This window comes from Natator depressus, chromosome 4 (assembly GCF_965152275.1).
Source record: "Natator depressus isolate rNatDep1 chromosome 4, rNatDep2.hap1, whole genome shotgun sequence".
Taxonomy (NCBI): Eukaryota; Metazoa; Chordata; order Testudines; family Cheloniidae; genus Natator; species Natator depressus.
Genome location: NC_134237.1, coordinates 120,269,122 through 120,289,467, shown reverse-complemented (window position 1 = coordinate 120,289,467; position 20,346 = coordinate 120,269,122). Strand labels below are relative to the sequence as shown.

Genomic DNA, 20,346 nt, shown 5'->3' with positions numbered 1-20,346 from the left:
TAAGATAACAGCTCTCTTCAAAGAAAGAGATGAAAGAATTTGCATCTAATTAAGTGATGTGCTGAGCAGATTTAGGTGCCTCATCTAGTTTTAATGCAGCAAGTAACACAACTTTATCTCAGAACTTAAACTATTTTCCTTTTCTGTAGGTAATGACTTTTCCAGACAATCAGGCAGTCTAGACATTCAGACCTTGTTGCCAACGTTGTGAATGCAAACAAGGAGCTTGTGCACGTAAGCGCTTGTTTAACATGTGCACATTCCTATTAGTGGCCATCACATAGGTGGCAAAGTTTGAAAATTTAACTCGTAAGGCTCAGTTTATAATGTTTGTACTTAAACCTCCATAATCTCTCATTTGTTTTTATGAGATTTTTACTCATTATCTACTTAAGTGCATACATAGCAAAACATTCTGACCATTGAAGAGTCGGCATAAAGGACTGACTACTGACATGAAGCTACAAGCAGGTCAGCTGGCCATTTCAAGTGTTGATTCTTTTTGTCATAGCTGCAGGAGCTATATGAGTGCAATTCTAGGGATAGAATGTATGTGGACTTGATTTTCACAAGAAAAATGCCTTGGAAGGGTACCAATTCTTTGTTCCATATTGAACATTTTTTTCCTCTTAGCATGAGAAGTAAAATGTAAACAGTTTTATAAATGAGTTAATGCATTTGAACACAGGGCATGGCAGAGTCAGCCATGCTAAAAATGGACATCACCAAGAACTGTAAAAACCCCCCAAAAACACATCATATGAAGTCGCTTGGCAGAAAAGCTTGGAGAGGGAAAGGGAATGCTTGTCATGGAGATGGCTGCTTCAAATTCTTGAAAATTTACCTTGTCAGCCAGCTCCTCTCATTTGCTGCATTATGTATGCTTGTGACCATAACAAAGAACAGGACAAACCATATGTGCGGTTCTAAAGAAGCAGGAGGACATCACATCCTGTCTCAATAGACTATGTATTTATTTTAATGTTCTCCATTAGCACAAGTATATGTAATATGGAGTTCAAAGCCTCATGAAAAGACTTCACATGAAATTCCACAACATAAGTACATCAGTCACCAGATTATGCCCAGTGGGTAACATCAACCTGACCATAAATGGATTCAAATATTTAATTTTAATTGTTTATTTTCTCTTTGGTTTTTTTTTTTTTTTTTTTACAAATGTCAGGGCAGATTCTCTTCTTCCACAACTCATAGAATGTTGCTTAAAAGTCCACCTGCCCTGCTGGATGAATCATATTGAATTGCACTGAGTTCCTGATTAAACTCACTCAGCTCAGTTTTGTGATGAAGAGGAAAAATGAAACTTATTACAATGCAGTTAAGAAACATCTGTGTCTGTCTCTCCTAAAAAGTTGCAACTGTCATTTGCATAAACTTTATTACATCTCAAAGACGCACAGAGGGGCACATTATAGCCTCTGGGAAGCTAGAGGAGGAAAAAGAAAACCAATCACAATGAAAACATAGCTGGTCATTACCAGGAGGCCAGATTGTGAAACACTTTTTCACTCTAAGGAACATTTACTCATGTGAGTATTTCCATTTAAACCAATGTGACTGAGTGAATAAGTGCTCACCAGGGTGTATAAGAGCTCTATAAACTGGCCCCATTTGAGGTTTTTGTTTTTGTTTTTAAATCCAGTTCCTCATTATTAGATACTTTTTAAAATGTGTGTTGTGTCCTCTGGTTATAGAGTACATACTTTTGTGTGCACAAGTACTGTAATGCTGAGATTTTTGTCCAGCTGTGTACTTGTGAAGTATTTGTTTACTACCCTCTAATCTGTATTCATATTTGACTTAAATCATCTTTGTGTTGCTTCGATTTAGCATGATTGCTTGGTTATTCAGCTTTGTTTGACAGTTGAATATTGAGAGCCTGTTTATTTTATATAATTTCTTCAAGGTGAGGGTAAGATATGCTTGGCTATTTTTAAACTGTGTCTCCGAAACTCAGTCGCTCACCTCTTCAAGGAATCTTCATAATTTTAGGAGGTGATGGTAATTCTACACCAGGTACCAAATGCAGTCTCCTTCTGCCAAACAGCACACAGCACAGCTGTTCTGTCACCAGTAGTGTGGTATTAAAAAAAGACAATAAAGGGCATAGTCCCCCACCCTTATTTAAACTGAGTAGCGCTTACACACACAACGAGCCCCACTGGGATTATTTGTGTAAGTGCAACTCATCATGAGTAATGGTGAATGAAAAGTGACTCTGTTCTAAATTGCCTAAATAGATGTCATAATAACAGTCTTAACAGGTTATATAACTTGGAAATGGTATAAATCTGATGTATATTTCTACATCTGTACCATACTGAGCAATTCTGGATTGATGGAGAGATGGTCTGGATAATCTACTTTTCATGTTATCTCAGACTCCTGTGATTAAATCAGACAGTAAAGCTCTGAACAGTGTTTCATTGGAGCAAGCGAGGGCTGGATCCAAACCCACTGAAGTCAAAACCTGGCCCTTCCCCACTCTATTTGTTGCTTATTCATTGCATCATGCCTACAATTCGATTGTTTTGGATCAGGTCTGATGAGACATTAATTACAGCACCAAGTTTTGTGGCTAAACTATTCCAAAACCACAGTTAGGGTTGCAGCAGCAGCAATTCACAACTGAAACTTTGGGGGTGATTCTGTCCCTCTTACCCACACTAGGTAGTACCTTACTCTGTGAATAGGCCCATTGATTGGGTAAGTAGGGATGGCAGATTCTGGCCAGTGGAAACTTTTTTGGGGGATTCTTTGTTCCAAAGAAACAACACAGAAGAATTAATTTATATAACAACAATTACAAGATGAGGATTTCAATGAACTGAAAAAGGGAGCTATTGGAACAAAGACCTCCAATGACAAAAGCAATCTTTTGTTTCTTACCAATGATTTCTTTTTCCAGGGTAATTTATTTGGAAACATTGACTGTGAATGCGTGGGCACAGCAGACAGCTAATCCTAACGAAGGATAGTTCGCATTAATGTGCAGATTTCTCTTTAAAAACAGGTGCTTCTTCTGTCATGGCAGCTTCTGGATCTCTGAAAATACCCAAAGGGCACACTCTGCAAGCTGGTAAGTATAGTGAGTTAAAGGGGGGTGGTGTGTACAAAAGTGTGTAACTTTTCCCATAAAATAAAAGATTTTAAAAAGTGATATTTAATAGTGATATTTTCCACTGTATTATGGCTTATTTTTCCATTCAATTTGTAGATGAATTAATATTTTATTAGAAATGGCATTGACAGATGGGATAAGTTTAGAAAAGGGAGTGACAGGTGGGATGTGTGCCAAAGCACAGGCACTAATCCTATTCATGTCAGTGAAATGCTGCCAATATTTTAACAAGGGGCTCCCACAAACATTTTCCACCTTAGCCTGTGATAAATCCTATATACTGGCGGTGAGGGCCTTTTAAAATATACGTCACCATAAAAACAAAGGAGGGAGGAGACAAACAAGGGCAAACAAGCACATTAAGCTGGAATATTTGTAGATGAAAACCTAATGCAAGTATATTGATAATATAGTATTGCATTCCTATTGCATAATTTTGATTGGGATGGTATGTGATTCTGTAGAGGGAGCTGGGGGTATTCTCCCTGGGGTATGTTTTGTAAACACTTGTGATGTGGTGCAATGTGGTCCATTCCAAAGATGACAAATTTCCTGTCAGCAAGCAGAATCATCTCTGGGAGGGATGGCTTAAGCAATTTCCAGGGAAGAGGCGAACTCCATCCCAGTCAGGAAAATCATCCCGCCATTCTGGTGATGGAACTTTAATCAGGGCCTTCCAGGAGCTCCCAAGATCAACCTCCCACCCCTCACTGAAACCTACACTCAAGGCTCGATATTACTCCTACTGCAGTTTATGGTAAAACGCACATTTACGCCAACAGCTCTCAGTTGAGAAGTTTTAAAACTGTGTTAATGTTTATTCCTTACAGTTGTTCTCATTAGAAAATATGAATGTCTTCTACTTGGCCTGTATTTAGCTCTTCAATTGGTTTTTAGCATTGTTATTTAGATTATGTGTCTAGAAACTAAAAGAAAGCAATTGTATACATTATCATCACCATCCAATTTACTAGCTACAGCGGGACCAAATATGTTGGAAATTTTTCAATGTTCTAGGTCCTAAAGGTGGTTTTGGGTTCATGGCACCACCTGCAGAACTTGGAACTTCTACTGGCCCTGAAGAACCTGGTGAGTAAACAGAACTGCAACCAATTACGTCAGAAGGTAGAAGAAAAGGAGGACTTGTGGCACCTTAGAGACTAACCAATTTATTTGAGCATAAGCTTTTGTGAGCTACAGCTCACTTCATCGGATGCATTCAGTGGAAAATACTGTGGGGAGATTTACATACATAGAGAACATGAAACAATGGGTGTTACCATACACACTGTAACGAGAGTGATCACTTAAGGTGAGCTATTACCAGCAGGAGAGCGGTGGGGGGGTGGGGACCTTTTGTAGTGATAATCAAGGTGGGCCATTTCCAGCAGTTGACAAGAATGTCTGAGGAACAGTGGGGGGTGGGGTGGGGGGAAATAAACAAGCGGAAATAGTTTTACTTTGTGTAATGACACATCCACTCCCAGTCTCTATTCAAGCTGAAGTTAATTGTATCCAGTTTGCAAATTAATTCCAATTCAGCAGTCTCTCATTGGAGTCTGTTTTTGAAGTTTTTTTGTTGAAGAATTGCAACTTTTAGGTCTGTAATGGAATGACCAAAGAGATTGAAGTGTTCTCCAACTGGTTTTTGAATGTTATAATTCTTGACATCTGATTTGTGTCCATTTATTCTTTTACATAGAGACTGTCCAGTTTGGCCAATGTACATGGCAGAGGGGCATTGCTGGCACATGATGGCATATATCACATTGGTAGATGTGCAGGTGAACGAGCCTCTGATAGTGTGGCTGATGTGATTAGGCCCTGTGATGGTGTCCCCTGAATAGATATGTAGACACAGTTGGCAACGGGCTTTGTTGCAAGGATAGGTTCCTGGGTTAGTGGTTCTGTTGTGTGGTTTGTGGTTGCTGGTGAGTATTTGCTTCAGGTTGGGGGGCTGTCTGTAAGCAAGGACTGGCACAAGAACAAATCCGCACAGACACACCCCTGGAACCCCAACCTGGGGTATTCTATCTGCTACCCAAAATCCATAAAACTGGAAATCCTGGACGCCCCATCATCTCAGGCATTGGCACCCTGACAGCAGAATTGTCTGGCTATGTAGACTCCCTCCTCAGGCCCTACGCTATCAGCACTCCCAGCTATCTTCGAGACACCACTGACTTCCTGAGGAAACTTCAGTCCATCAGTGATCTTCCTGAAAACACCATCCTGGCCACTATGGATGCAGAAGCCCTCTACACCAACATTCCACACAAAGATGGACTACAAGCCGTCAGGAACAGTATCCCCAATAATGTCACGGTAAACCTGGTGGCTGAGCTTTGTGACTTTGTCCTTACCCATAACTATTTCACATTTGGGGACAATGTATACCTTCAAATCAGTGGCACTGCTATGGGTACCCGCATGGCCCCACAGTATGCCAACATTTTTATGGCTGACTTAAAATGTTGGCATACCGGGCAAAATGTTGGCATACTGAGCTGGGACCCGGAGTAGAGGGCGGGCCCGGGTTCCCCCAAATCCTCCCAACCCCTGGTCAGACACAGGAGGAGTCAACCTGGACTGTGGGTTCAGAAAAACGGCCAAGCTGAGGGCTGCCGTGAAGCTCCAAGGCAAGCAAATGCACAAATAAGCGCAAGACCCACCAAGGTAGAGCAGGAACTTTGTCACAGTCATTACACAAAGTTAAACTATTTCCCCTTGTTTATTTCCCCCTCCCTCCACCCCCCACTGTTCCTCAGGCATTCTTGTCAACTGCTGGAAATGGCCCACCTTGATTATCACTACAAAAGGTTTTTTTCCCCCCTGCTCTCCTGCTGGTAATAGCTCACCTTAAGTGATCACTCTCGTTACAGTGTGTATGGTAACACCCATTGTTTCATGTTCTCTATGTATATAAATCTCTCCACTGTATTTTCCACTGAATGCATCCGATGAAGTGAGCTGTAGCTCATGAAAGCTTATGCTCAAATAAATTTATTAGTCTCTAAGGTGCCACAAGTACTCCTTTTCTTTTGCAAATACAGACTAACACGGCTGCTACTCTGAAACCTATCAGAAGGTAGTAAATTCACTTAAATATGTCTACACTTTAAAGAAGAATCCTTCTCTCTATCTAGCTATCACCTTTGAGGAGGGTGGTTTTACTATAGTGATGGAAAAACCCTTTCCATCACTTTTGTAAGTGTCTACACTAGAGCAGCGTAGCTGTGGCTGTTCCACTGTAATGTTTGTAGTATAGACACACACTGAGGATGGTGTCTGTTATATTTCATGGCATACAAACAGAGAAGTTAGATAAAAACATAAAGTACTCTTGCTGGAATGTTGCAACATATACTTTCTTATAATTCAGAATGATAACATACAAGAACCCCAAAACAGAGAGCAGCAAAGCATGCTGCTCCCTAAAACAGAGAAGCGCAGTTCATCCTTCCTTACTGTAGGCTATCTGTTGGAAGACTGACTCTGATCATATGCTCCACTACAGAACCTCCTGCGTGCAAGCAGCACCAGGAAAATGTCTGAGAATGTAATGTGATAAATCACAATTTTAACACAATTTTCATTACACCACAATGTCTGCAAAGGGATCAGAAACATGGTAACAGCAAGAGAAAAGTTTATGCCAAGATATTGCCCAGAAGTCTCAATAAATCATATCATTCATGCCTTTCCCCCTCCGCACCCTGAAAACCATCCCATCTTCCCCCTTTCTGTGTGATTGTTGACTACACCATTCTTCCTGTCTCCATAGCTTGCAGTCTTGGTTGCAGAATCTCTAATTCTTCTTTCTTTCTCCTCTCACATCCAGGCAATTGCCAAATCTTGCCAATTCTTCTCCCACAGTATCTTCAGAATTCAAATGTTCCTCATGGTCTGTTCATGTCCAACATATATCTCCCACCTTGGCTACATGAAACTCCTATTCCTTAGCCCCCTCATCTTCCACCTCCAGTTAATCCAGAAAGCTGCTACCAAAATCATCTTCCTTTCACGTTGCTCTGACCATCCACCCCACTTTCTAGAATTTCTTTGCTGTTTTCTTTTCTTCATATATATATTGTTATCACTTTTTGACCCAAGTGGTTAGCCAATTTTCAGGATTGTCATAAATATAAAGGGAAGGGTAAACCCCTTTAAAATCCCTCCTGGCCAGAGGAAATCTCCTCTCACCTGTAAAGGGTTAAGAAGCTAAAGGTAACCTCGCTGGCACCTGACCAAAATGACCAATGAGGAGACAAGATACTTTCAAAAGCTGGGAGGAGGGAGAGAAACAAAGGGTATGTGTGTCTGTCTATATTCTGTCTTTGCCGGGGATAGACCAGGAATGAAGCCTTAGAACTTTTAGTAAGTAATCTAGCTAGGTACATGTTAGATTATGATTTCTTTAAATGGCTGAGAAAAGAATTGTGCTGAATAGAATAACTATTTCTGTCTGTGTATCTTTTTTGTAACTTAAGGTTTTTGCCTGGAGGGATTCTCTATGTTTTGAATCTAATTACCCTGTAAGGTATTTACCATCCTGATTTTACAGGGGGGATTTTTTTTTATTTCTATTTACTTCTATTTCTATTAAAAGTCTTTTTGTAAGAAAACTGAATGCTTTTTCATTGTTCTCAGATCCAAGGGTTTGGGTCTGTGGTCACCTATGCAAATTGGTGAGGCTTTTTATCCAACATTTCCCTGGAAAGGGGGGCTGCAAGTGTTGGGAGGATTGTTCATCGTTCTTAAGATCCAAGGGTCTGGGTCTGTAGTCACCTAGGCAAATTGGTGAGGCTTTTTACCAAACCTTGTCCAGGAAGTGGGGTGCAAGGTTTTGGGAAGTATTTTGGGGGGAAAGACGTGTCCAAACAGCTCTTCCCCAGTAACCAGTATTTGTTTGGTGGTGGTAGCGGACAATCCAAGGACAAAAGGGTGGAATATTTTGTACCTTGGGGAAGTTTTGACCTAAGCTGGTAAAGATAAGCTTAGGAGGTTTTTCATGCAGGTCCCCACATCTGTACCCTAGAGTTCAGAGTGGGGGAGGAACCTTGACAAGGATCAAGTGGTTTGGTTTTGTTAGGAGGAGAAAATGGTGATGGAGTCAGGTATTTCTTTGATGCACTCCCGTTTATTTACAAATAATGTAATAAGTCCAGTTTACTGAACACAGTAGAAATCCATAACAGGAGACAGTTTCTTTGCTCACAGTTGTAAGGCTCTTTTAGCCAGTCGTTTACCCTAAAGCTCTCCCTTTAGCTTTTTTTCTCAGGGTTACACTACCAGTGTTTCTCTGGCTGTGTCTGGGGCTTCTGTGCTCCTTCTCTGTGCTTTTCTGCTGTTGTATTGGTGGTAAAGTATCAATCTCTATAGAACCCCTTGGGCCACCTAGTTCAGCTTCTACTCCAGGTGGGTCATGTACCTGTGCTTTGGATGTGGCTTCTACTGTTTTAGCTGTTTGGTTCCATGAAGGAGCTTGTTTGTTTGTTACATTTATTCTAAATGAAGTGCAGTGGTTAGCTACACCAACCAGCTTCAAAGAGGTTTTCTCCAACCTTCCAACATAACATATATATGAACAGTTCAAGATTCTCCTCAGCTCCAGCATGATCAGGTCCACAGTTACGTACATGAATGCTTTAGGGTGCAGATCCCTTGTGTCTTTTTTCTACTGAGCATTTCCATATAGAACTTTTGAAGGAAATGTTTGCTTTTATTAAATGGATTATTAGTAGTTATGAACTTCAGTCATAATTGTACTATGTTAATTTTTTTAGGAGGGGCAGTAGGTTATTCAACAGATCTACCTGTGTCTGATCGACCCCACAGTGAGACAACAATCTATGTTAATATTCCTGTCAGTCCTACATCGAAGAAACAGCTCCACTACATGGAACTGGAGCTTCAAGAACCTAGCACAGGCATAAGAGGTAAGTGTGGCGGTTCAATGACAAGACAGAACACAGCTTTTAGCAAGCAAGCAGGCTGGTCTCTGCTAACAGGCTTCTCCCTGTCAGCTTTCCACCTTCCCCTTTATTCTCTCTCTCCCCCCGCGTATCACATTCTCCAACAGATAAAAGGAATACACTGGCTTTGTTTAACATTCTTATTTACCAATTTCTATCTACCGCATTCCTTGCTCTCGGGCCTTGAGCCCAGTCCTGAGAGGCTTCCCACGGTTCATATCATCTTGGCGAGATTCCAAGGTTGATGCCCTTGGATGGAGCAGTGTGTGCACTGCTCCTACACAACACTCCGGGTGTGCCCTGAATGTTGCCAAGCGCATAAACCTTTATGAATCCTACAGGTAAGGGCCTTTAAGTGGGCTATTACTACTACTAAACGATGACAAATGTAAACTGTGTGTGCATCCAGAGGGAGGTCCTGTACTCGTGGCCGCCAGCTGCTTCTGCTGGGGTCTGCCCGCAACTGTCAACATTTAGAAACATTTTATTAGGGACTGTCCTGCTAAGCTCAGGCTCTGGAGGCTGCTATGTGTCCAGCCCTTGCAGGGTTGTCCTTGCCTTTTATATAATTTTTTTAGGACTTATATAGCATTCAATTGTCAAAAGACCTTTGGGGGTTAGGTCAGGGTTATCCTCTCCATTATACAGATGTGGAAAGTGAATCACATAGGCCCAGATCCACAAAGGTATTAACTACCATTGATTTAAACGGAAATTAGCAGCTAAATACCTTTGTGGATCTGGGCCTAACCACATTTTTCAAATGTAGGTGTATAAAGTTAAACAACTAAGCCCATATTTAGGCACCTACATAAAAGTGGCCTTATTTTGAGATGCACTGAGCACCCGCAGCTCTGTAGCTCATCATCTATGGATTTAGATGTCTCTGGCAGGCAAAAAAGGCCACACCCATGAAATTCATAAAACAGAAAAAAGTTAACCCTATCAGAATACCTCCTCAACATGCCAAACCAGGCCACACAGTGCCTCCACAGTCTTTCATCTAGAAACTGGTATTGGTGCTTCTCAGAGATGCAAGCCCCAAAAAGGCCCTACTGAGCTTTTGTGCCTACCTGATTCTGGGCTGCTCTGGTATCTAGCACTGTCCTGGCCTAATTTAGGTAGCTCAGGTCCACTGCACTCCTCTCCTGCCAGGCACAGATTCCTCTGCTGAGCGATGTTGGTAGGGCCACCCAGAGTAGTGGGTCTTGGCATTAGGGTGCCATTAAGATGAATGGGACTTCAGCCCTTTCAGAGCAAATGTTTCAGGTTGTCTGCAGACTCAGGCAGATATCATTTAATTGCCTGTACTTGATTCATAGTTTCAAGGTTTTCTTCATGTCTATGTGGTTTAGAGACTTGTCTTTTTAAATAAACAAAAGTTAAGAACCTGATATAATTTCATGACTCCAGGAACTGAGGCCTGAGGCGTGGACCTATAGGACTTGGTCCTGCAAGATGCTGAATGCTCTGGTATGATCCATAAGAATACCCATAGTAGTTCAGACAAATGGTCCATCTAGCACAGTATCCTGTCTTCCGACAGTGGCCTGTGCCAGATGTTTCAGAGGGAATGAAGAGAACAAGGCAATTTTTGATCCATTGAGTGATCCATTCCCTGTTATCCAGTCCCAGCTTCTGGCAATCAGATGTTTAGGGACACCCAGAGCATGGGGCTGCATCCCTGACCATCTTTGCTAATAGCTGTTGATGGACCTATCCTCCATGAACTTGCCTCATTCTTTTTTTGAACCCAGTTATACTTTTTGTCTTCATAACATCCCCTGACAATGAGTTCCACAGGTTGATTGTGTGTTGTGTGAAGAAGTACTTGCTTACATTTGTTTTAAACCTGCTGCCTATATATTTCATTATGCGACCCCTGGTTATTGTATTAGGTGAAGGGGTAAATAACACTTCCCTATTTATTTTCTCCACACCATTCATGATTTTATAACCTCAGTTGTCTCTTTTCTAAGCTTAACAGACCCAGTCATTTTAATCGCTTCTCATATGGAAGTTCTTCCATACCCCTAATCATTTTTGTTCCCTTTCTCTGTACTTTTACCAATTCTAATATCCAGCAAAGCACCTGAGTATGTGCTTAATTCTAAGCACAAGTATACTCCCATTGACCAGTGGGATTACTTACTTTTAAGCATGTGCTTAAGTGCTTTGCTAGATCAGAGGACCATATACCTTAATATGGCTCTGGGCTACTCAGCCCCTTACAGGATTAACCCTTTGGCACCTGAGAATAAATCGTAAACACCATACATGGAGATTTGGAAGATTAATTCCCCATTCAGATAAATTCCAGTGAGAATTTTGCATTTAATTCCTTCTACTCAGGACTGACAATTTTCCCTATAAGATCTTCAAGTATTGAAATTTTAAGCAATTTTCTGTATGTGTTTTTTAAATCTAGTTTTGATTAAACAGGTTTATAACTTTTAAGTGTTACCACTGTTTCTCCATGCCTATCTAAGGTACTAATCTGGCCCCATCACTGTATAGTATCTGAGCACCTCACAATCACTAATGTAGTTGTCTTCACAACACAACTGTGAGGTGCTATTACTGCCATTTGTGGGGGGGGGGGGGAGAGGGGAAATGAGGCACAGAGGTCTAGATCTACAAAAGGACTTAGGCCCAAATCCTCAAAGGTATTTAACTCCCATTGAAATCAATGGGTGCTAGGCACCTAAATACCTTTCAGGATCTGGCTTTGCATCATTTAACTACCCTGCCACACAGTGGATATCTCAGCCCTGAGTTATGTGCCCAGGCTCCATTTACAATGAATGGTGAGAGTTCAGTGCCTAAGAATGAGATTCACAGAAGCCAGCACTCTGAGTGGGGAGCAGCCTAAAGTAGCCAGTAAGAAATGCTGAGGAGAGGGGCATTACCTAAAGCCCCACCCCAGAAAGCTAGTTAAGAACCAAACTCCGGGAGATGTCTCTGTTCACTTGGGACTCTCAACTATGAGCCCTCCCCTGAAGTTAGGTGCCTAAAGTCAGATCAACCCATTCTTGGAAATAAACAAAGGTGAGGTGACTCCTCTTTGTGCCCAATGCTAGAGCTCTCACCTGGGATGTGGGAGACCCAGATCCAAATCCCCACTCTGTCTGATTTAGAGCAGTGGCTTAAAGACAGTCTCCTACCTAACCACGAGGCTATTGGGTATTCACAAGTGGCTCTTTCTCAATCTCTCCTGTTGATGCTGTTCAGCTTCGTATAAATAAAATATTCATTGAAGCAAGGACTGGAACCTGGTGTCGTTCCTCCCAGATGAGTGCCCTAACCACCAGACTATAGAGCTGTTCTTGCTCTCTACTTACTTAGCCATCTAAGCCTCCGTGAGTCAGGGAGCCCCTCTGTGCCAACTGGCGGAGGGCACACCATTCCATAACTCACAACAGGCCTGACACACTCATTGCCCCAACAATGTTGTCATAATCTATATCTAAAAGGTATCAGGTAAGGTATCATATGCAAACTGGTAACACTCTAGTCGTTAAGATTATTGTGTGATGTATGTATGGGTGATGCATAAAGAATTAAAAGATGTGTGCTGGAAATACATTGTTAAAAGGTGTTTTGCAAACAGGGCATAAGCCCACCTGTCCCTGACAAAGGAGTGTTGTTTTGCCTCTTTTCCTGTGTCTCCAATGTAAACTGAGCCACGTAATACCTCAGGGGACAATGAAAAGTATATCTACATATAAGGTAAACAAAGCCATCAAGCTAAACTTGTGCTGGGGGGGGGGGAAGACCACTTAATGATCATGATATGGGATGGAGCCTGCACTTGCTCTTGAAACAGACACAATAGATTTTAGAAAATATAAGCAGAAACACAATGCCATTTTGGCATCCATCACCTAGGGGCCAAAAGGGGAGCAGTGCCCTTTGAGCTGATGAAAAATGGATCTTCTTGGATCCAGCTGAAACTGACTATAGGTGAGAAACCTACATAGACAAAGATTGTCACTGGATGAAATCAGGGTGGATAAGAATCAATGATTTAAAAAAAATCAGATTTTTTAAATTTAAATAGGATTTTTTTTATAAAATGCTTTTTGAGGAAAAAATCCTATCTAAAGATAGCTTTGAGCTATAATGTATCTTAATTAAAAATATCTCATCATGGAATAGGGATTATAAATTCTAATTCTATAGTATGAGACCATATATTCATGTAATGTTTAAGAAAAGATTTGTAAATGAGTTCCAATAGTTCCTGGATTAGGGACCCAATCTTATGGGGTTCCAGAAGCTTCTGTATAGATTATTTAGGTTAATCTTTCTATCTACCCAATGGGACTCAATGCTCAGTCTGGAAGATACCATCAGAGATGCTTAGTTTTGCAGTTCTCAAACTGTGGATTTGTGTTTCCACAGATAACATGCTTGTTAACAGCAAAAATGTTTTAAAATAAATAAATAAATAAAATATATAGAGGTGAGAAATAACAGACCTCAACCCTATTGTCCCTCTGCAAATTTGTGTATCTTACCTCTCTCTAAAAGTGCAAAGTTTCAAAAAGTTCAGTGAGTAGAAGATTGTTGGGGCAGAATAGATCTGGACAAGGAGAAGAAGTCTGGAGATAAATGTGAGAAGGGAGGGACAGGCAGTAGAAACAAAAGTGAAACTATTTGAGCAGCATATTCCAGAAGTCTTGAGGTCTTTCTGAGTGTAGCCTTCATTGATTTGAGATCTACCATACCATTCTCTCACTAGAAGGGAAAACCTATAATGGCAGCAGTCCATAAAAGAGACCCAGTTTGAGAATATTTTAATGAAGTTCCTCTACCTGTAGGTAAGACAGGCATGCATGCAAAATACAAACAGTGCAACAAAGAAATGCAAGGCCTGGTTGCGCGAATGAAACAACATCATGAGAAGTGTTCCTTCTCAGGAGGAAGCTGTGTTGAAGATGATGAAAGGAACATGTCTGAACATGTAGGATCTTCAGGTTGGTAAACTTCTTTATTTAATATTTCTTTCTTAAGGACTGCCTGTCTTCGTTCTAGACTATTCTTGAATTCTCATGTTTGAGCAAAAAATATAGTTGTTACTCTATGGTACTATCATTTTAGACGCAGTTGTGATAAAAAATAAATAGCTGAAATAGGCAGATCTTCCTCCTTTTACAATTTCACCTTTAAAGCCGTACTGAGTATCAATGAATGCAATGAGTAATACTAAATGAGCAGTATGGTAATAATAATTAAATAACTGCATTGACTTATTTTGTTTAGGAGAATCCATCCTCAACATACAGGATTCTGAAGACTATCCACCTTCAAGATCACCATCATTTTCTATAGTTTCAAAGTTATCTGCCAATGATAGTGTTTCAGTCACATCATGTATGTCACATAGCCACAGTGTATCACCTGTAGCAAAAAGAAGAAAAAGCCTCCATCATCCAGAAACAACAATAAATAAGTTTGTGATAAGAACCAGCAGATTACAAAAAGAGGTAATTGATGAAAAAATTGCCTGGTTTGCTTATGCAACAAACTGTCCTTTCCATATGATTGAGAACCCACACTTCATTAACATGGTTCAGTCATTAAGACCAGTCCCAAGCTAATAACATATGGTTGCAGTGCTCATTTGCTGCACCTCCTAGCCAAAGACTTCAGTGTTCCAGAAATAAAAGCTAATGTTGTTGAAATTGCAAAATACTTCCGTAACAACCATTTCGCAACAGCTGCTCTGAAAAAAGTGGGAGGACCCAAGATAACTCTCCCACAAGACGTGCGATGGAACTCAGGAGTGGACTGTTTTGAGCTCTATATCAAGAATTGGCCTAATCTGATGACAGTTTGTGAACAAAATCGTGAAAAAATAGATGGCACTGTCACAGCCAAAGTTCTCACCATTGGGCTTAAGAGAAATGTTGAACACGTGCTGAGTACCCTGAAGCCTATTTCCGTAGCCTTGAACGAAATGCAGGGAAATCGCTGTTTTATTGCTGACGCTGTTGAAATTTGGAAGGAACTGAGTGAGATCTTAAAAAGAGAAATATGCAATGACAGAGTTAGAAGCTTTAAAAAAATGAATGGGACAAGCACTATCTCCAGTTCATTTTTTGCAAATATTCTCAATATTCGGTACCAGGGTCAAACCTTAACTGCTGAAGAAGAGGAGTCGGCTGTGACATGGACATCCAGCAATCACCCCTCCATAATGCCAACTATAAATAACTTCAGAGCTAAGGGTGAACCATTCAAGAAATACGTTTGCTGATGATGTTTTAAAGAAAGTCATACCAGTGAACTGGTGGAAGTCACTGAAGCACTTGGATTAAGAGACTGTTGAAGTGATAATCTCACTTTTAACAGCAGTAGCTTCTTCTGCCAATGTAGAAAGAATTTTTTCTTCCTTTGGACTAATTCATTCCAAATTGAGAAATGGTTTGGGACCTGAAAAAGCAGGAAAGCTTGTTTTTCTTTTCCAGATTATGAACAAATGGGAAAATGAAGGTGAAGACAACTGAGTTAGCTGCAGAAGCCAATATTTTAAGTTTCTCACATTGACCTGGCTGACATAGTTGATTTAATTTTTTTTAAAAAATATTTCGTTTAACTATTTTAGTTAAAAATAATTTTAACTAAAACAAACCTGATTTTAAAAAACTTGAATGTTTAACTAAATTCAAAAATTTATATGCTTGTTTTGTTAAAATATTATATGTTTGCTGTTGAGGAAAAAAATCCAGAATACATAATGTTGTTGTTTTAGTCAAATAAAACAATTTAAATGTCTGTCTGGTTGTGATCTCCTCCTAATACAGCATGGCAAGAAAACCCTCCAAATATTAATGATAAATCTGTTCAATTGGAGATAGTTCACCTCCCAATGACTTCATAAATATCTGCTTCAATTACCTTTGGTAAATGAAATAACCAAACAATCATTCATTTTTTGATATAGCTGTAAAACCAATCTGAGAAGTTTTCAAAATAAATCACTTTAAAAATGTATAGTGTGTACCTTCTAAAAATGAAACCTACATCTATCTCTGAGTTGTGAAGAATATGTATTAAGATTATAACACCCAATAAGAATGCACTTTTATGTAGAAATCCATGATTAAATCAAGTCTTCCTGACTAGTGATTTAAATCATAGATTCATAGATATTAAGGTCAGAAGGGACCATTATAATCATCTAGTCTGACCTCCTGCACAACGCAGGCCACAGAATCTCACCCACCCACTCCTGCGATAAATCTCTCACCTATGTCTGAGCTATTGAAGTCCTCAAATCATGGTTTAAAGACTTCAAGGAGCAGAGAATCTTCCAGCAAGTGACCTGTGCCCCAAGCTACAGAGGAGGGTGAAAAACCTCCAGAGACTCTTCCAATCTGCCCTGGAGGAAAATTCCTTCCTGACCCCAAATATGGTGATCAGCTAAACCCTGAGCATATGGGCAAGATTCACCAGCCAGATACCCAGGAAAGAATTCTCTGTAGTAACTCAGATCCCACCCCATCTAACATCCCATCACAGGCCATTGGGCCTATTTACCATGAATATTTAAAGATCAATTAATTGCCAAAATCATATTATCCCATCATACCATCTCCTCCATAAATTTATCGAGTTTAATCTTAAAGCTAGATAGGTCTTTTGCCCCCACTGCTTCCCTTGGAAGGCTATTCCAAAACTTCACTCCTCTGATGGTTAGAAACCTTCGTCTAATTTCAAGTCTAAACTTCCTGGTGGCCAGTTTATATCCATTTGTTCTTGTGTCCACATTGGTACTGAGCTTAAATAATTCCTCTCCCCCTCTGGTATTTATCCCTCTGATATATTTATAGAGAGCAATCATATCTCCCCTCAACCTTCTTTTGGGTAGGCTAAACAAGCCAAGCTCCTTGAGTCTCCTTTCACAAGACAAGTTTTCCATTCCTCGGATCATCCTAGTAGCCCTTTTCTGTACCTGTTCCAGTTTGAATTCATCCTTCTTAAACATGGGAGACCAGAACTGCACACAGTATTCCAGGTGAGGTCTCAGCAGTGCCTTGTATAATGGTACTAAAACCTCCTTATCTCTACTGGAAATACCTCGCCTAATGCATCCCAAGACCGCATTAGCTTTTTTCACGCCATATCACATTGGCGGCTCATAGTCATCCTGTGATCAACCAATACTCCAAGGTCCTTCTCCTCCTCCGTTACTTCTAATTGATGCGTCCCCAGCTTATAACTAGAATTCTTGTTATTAATCCCTAAATGCATGACCTTACACTTCTCACGATTAAATTTCATCCTATTACTATTACTCCAGTTTACAAGGTCATCCAGATCTTCCTGTATGAGATCCCAGTCTCTCTCTAAATTGGCAATACCTCCCAGCTTTGTATCATCTGCAAACTTTATTAGCACACTCCCACTTTTTGTGCCGAGGTCAGTAATAAAAAGATTAAATAAGATTGGTCCCAAAACTGATCCCTGAGGAACTCCACTGGTAACCTCCCTCCAGCCTGACAGTTCACCTTTCAGTATGAACCGCTGTAGTCTCCTTGTTAACCAATTCCTTATCCACCTTTCAATTTTCATATTGATCCCCATCTTTTCCAATTTAACTAACAATTCCCCATGTGGCACCGTATCAAACGCCTTACTGAAATCTAGGTAAATTAGATCCACTGCGTTTCCTTTGTCTAAAAAATCTGTTACTTTCTCAAAAAAGGAGATCAGGTTGGTTTGGCACGATCTACCTTTTGTAAAACCATGTTGTATTTTGTCCCATTTACCATTGACCTCAATGTCCTTAACTACTTTTTCCTTCAAAATTTTTTCCAAGACCTTGCATACTACAGATGTCAAACTAACAGGCCTGTAGTTACCTGGATCACTTTTTTTCCCTTTCTTAAAAATAGGAACTGTGTTAGCAATTCTCCAATCATACGGTACAACCCCTGAGTTTACAGATTCATTAGAAATTCTTGCTAATGGGCTTGCAATTTCATGTGCCAATTCCTTTAATATTCTTGGATGAAGATTATCTGGGCCCCCCGATTTAGTCCCATTAAACTGTTCGAGTTTCGCTTCTACCTCAAATGTGGTAATATCTACCTCCATATCCTCATTCCCATTTGTCATGCTACCATTATCCCTAAGATCCTCATTAGCCTTATTAAAGACTGAGGCAAAGTATTTGTTTAGATATTGGGCCATGCCTAGATTATCCTTAACCTCCACTCCATCCTCAGTGTTTAGCGGTCCCACTTCTTCTTTCTTTGTTTTCTTCTTATTTATATGGCTATAGAACCTTTTACTATTGGTTTTAATTCCCTTTGCAAGGTCCAACTCTACTTGACTTTTAGCCTGTCTCACTTTATCCCTACATGTTCTGACCTCAATAAGGTAGCTTTCCTTGGTGATCCCTCCCATCTTCCACTCCCTGTATGCTTTCTGCTTTTTCTTAATCACCTCTCTGAGATGCTTGCTTATCCAGCTTGGTCTACAACTCCTGCCTATGAATTTTTTCCCCTTTCTTAGGATTCAGGCTTCCGATAGCTTCTGCAGCTTTGACTTAAAGTAATCCCAGGCCTCTTCTGCCTTTAGATCCATGAATTCTTCAGTCCAGTCCACTTCCCTAACTAATTTCCTTAATTTTTGAAAGCCCATTTGAAATCAAAAACCCTAGTCACAGAATTATTTTTGTTTGTCCTTCCGTTCAGTTTGAACTGAATTAGCTCATGATCACTTGAACCAAGATTGTCCCCTACAACCATTTCTTCTATGAGGTCCTCACTACTCATCAAAACCAAATCTAAAATGGCATTCCCTCTAGTCGGTTCAGCAACTACTTGATGAAGGAATCCATCAGCTATCGCATCTAGGAAAATGTGAGCCCTATTATTATTACTAGCACTCGTCCTCCAGTCTATATCTGGGAAGTTAAAGTCTCCCATGATCACACAGTTTCCATTAGTATTTACTTCATTAAAAACATTAAAGAGGGCTCTATCCACCTTGTCTGAATCAAATCCACCTTGGCTGAAATTAAGTTTTAGCCACCAGAAACATGTTTTGTTTGTAACTATGTTTGTTTTCGATTCTTATATATTATCACTTAAATATCTGTTAGTTAATAATAAACTTATTCTTGTTTTATTATAAAACCATCTCAGTGCTGTGTGTTTAAACTGAAGGGTGAAGTCTAAACTAACAGGCTGGTGTGCGCTCTGTGTCTCTTTGGAGGCAGTAAACCTAATAACTTCTGTGAGTATCCTGGGAGAGAGACTGGACACTGGGGGGGAGATGGTTTTGGGGAGATGTGGGACTGGAAGGGCTGTTGGTGTTGCCCTGCAACTAGGCTGGTGGAAGCCGGGGGGGGCCACTGTGATGTGAACAGGCTGCTGGTGTCAGGGAACTGAGTCATAGCTGCACAGCACATGGTTACAGGGCAGGCAGTGACACAACCCCTTACTGGTCTGGGTGAAGCCCCAAAACGTCACAGCCCCTCTCCTCTCGCTGCCATTTCAATTTTGGTTAGCTGAGCCGGCTCCCTACTCAGCTTGTTGGATCTGAAAAATCCCTTTCTTAAGGGCTTAGCTGTCTCCATGCACAGGGGACAGCTACATGGAGCTTAGGTTACGTGGAGTCACCCAACTCAGGATTGAAAATTCCACTAGGTGGCCGGCTGCCTGGGGTGAGGCATTGCTCCCCTCAGTCAAGTGACATCTAAAACTTTTTAAAAATCCATCTCTAACTGACTTACCCAACATCACAGAGGAAGTCTGTGGTAGACAGGAATTGAACCCAGACCTTTCACAGCCCAGGCTACTGTGTTAACCTCTCGATCAGCCTTTCCCAGAAATGCATGATATTATAGTTACATTTGTATATACAGTTGTATTTGTGTTTTTTTTCAGGGGGCGGATCAACCAAATATGCACAGATTGACATAGCAGCCACGGAGACAGCCCACAAAGTGGGAACTCAGCACGCTCAATGCCGTGAGGAACGCCTGCAGGAACTTGAACACAAGAAGAAAGGATCCCAGGAGTGATCTGTTTGGGAAAGAACTTTTTGCTCACTAACTTGGTACTAATTTAAATTTCAAATGATTCACATATTTATTATTTAAAATATCCTCTTACAAAAGCTGCCCTTGTTTATCATATTTATACCAGACTCATTCCAATATTCTAATTCCTAATTGGAAAACTGGTAGCATGGTGTGTGTTTTAAGCTTTG

At 40.6% G+C, this 20,346-nt stretch overlaps 1 protein-coding gene across 1 annotated transcript in view; it reads left to right on the top strand.

Moving 5' to 3' along the window:
- The window catches only part of DOK7 (docking protein 7), a 160,207-nt gene that overhangs the window by 84,630 nt on the left and 55,231 nt on the right, over positions 1 to 20,346 (top strand). Inside the window, exons 9-12 of the mRNA XM_074951771.1 lie at positions 3,035 to 3,100; positions 4,160 to 4,231; positions 8,929 to 9,081; positions 20,022 to 20,193. Of these exons, the coding sequence (XP_074807872.1) occupies positions 3,035 to 3,100; positions 4,160 to 4,231; positions 8,929 to 9,081; positions 20,022 to 20,158 (428 nt within the window). The 3' untranslated portion in view covers positions 20,159 to 20,193. The remainder of the gene's footprint in view (positions 1 to 3,034; positions 3,101 to 4,159; positions 4,232 to 8,928; positions 9,082 to 20,021; positions 20,194 to 20,346) is intronic.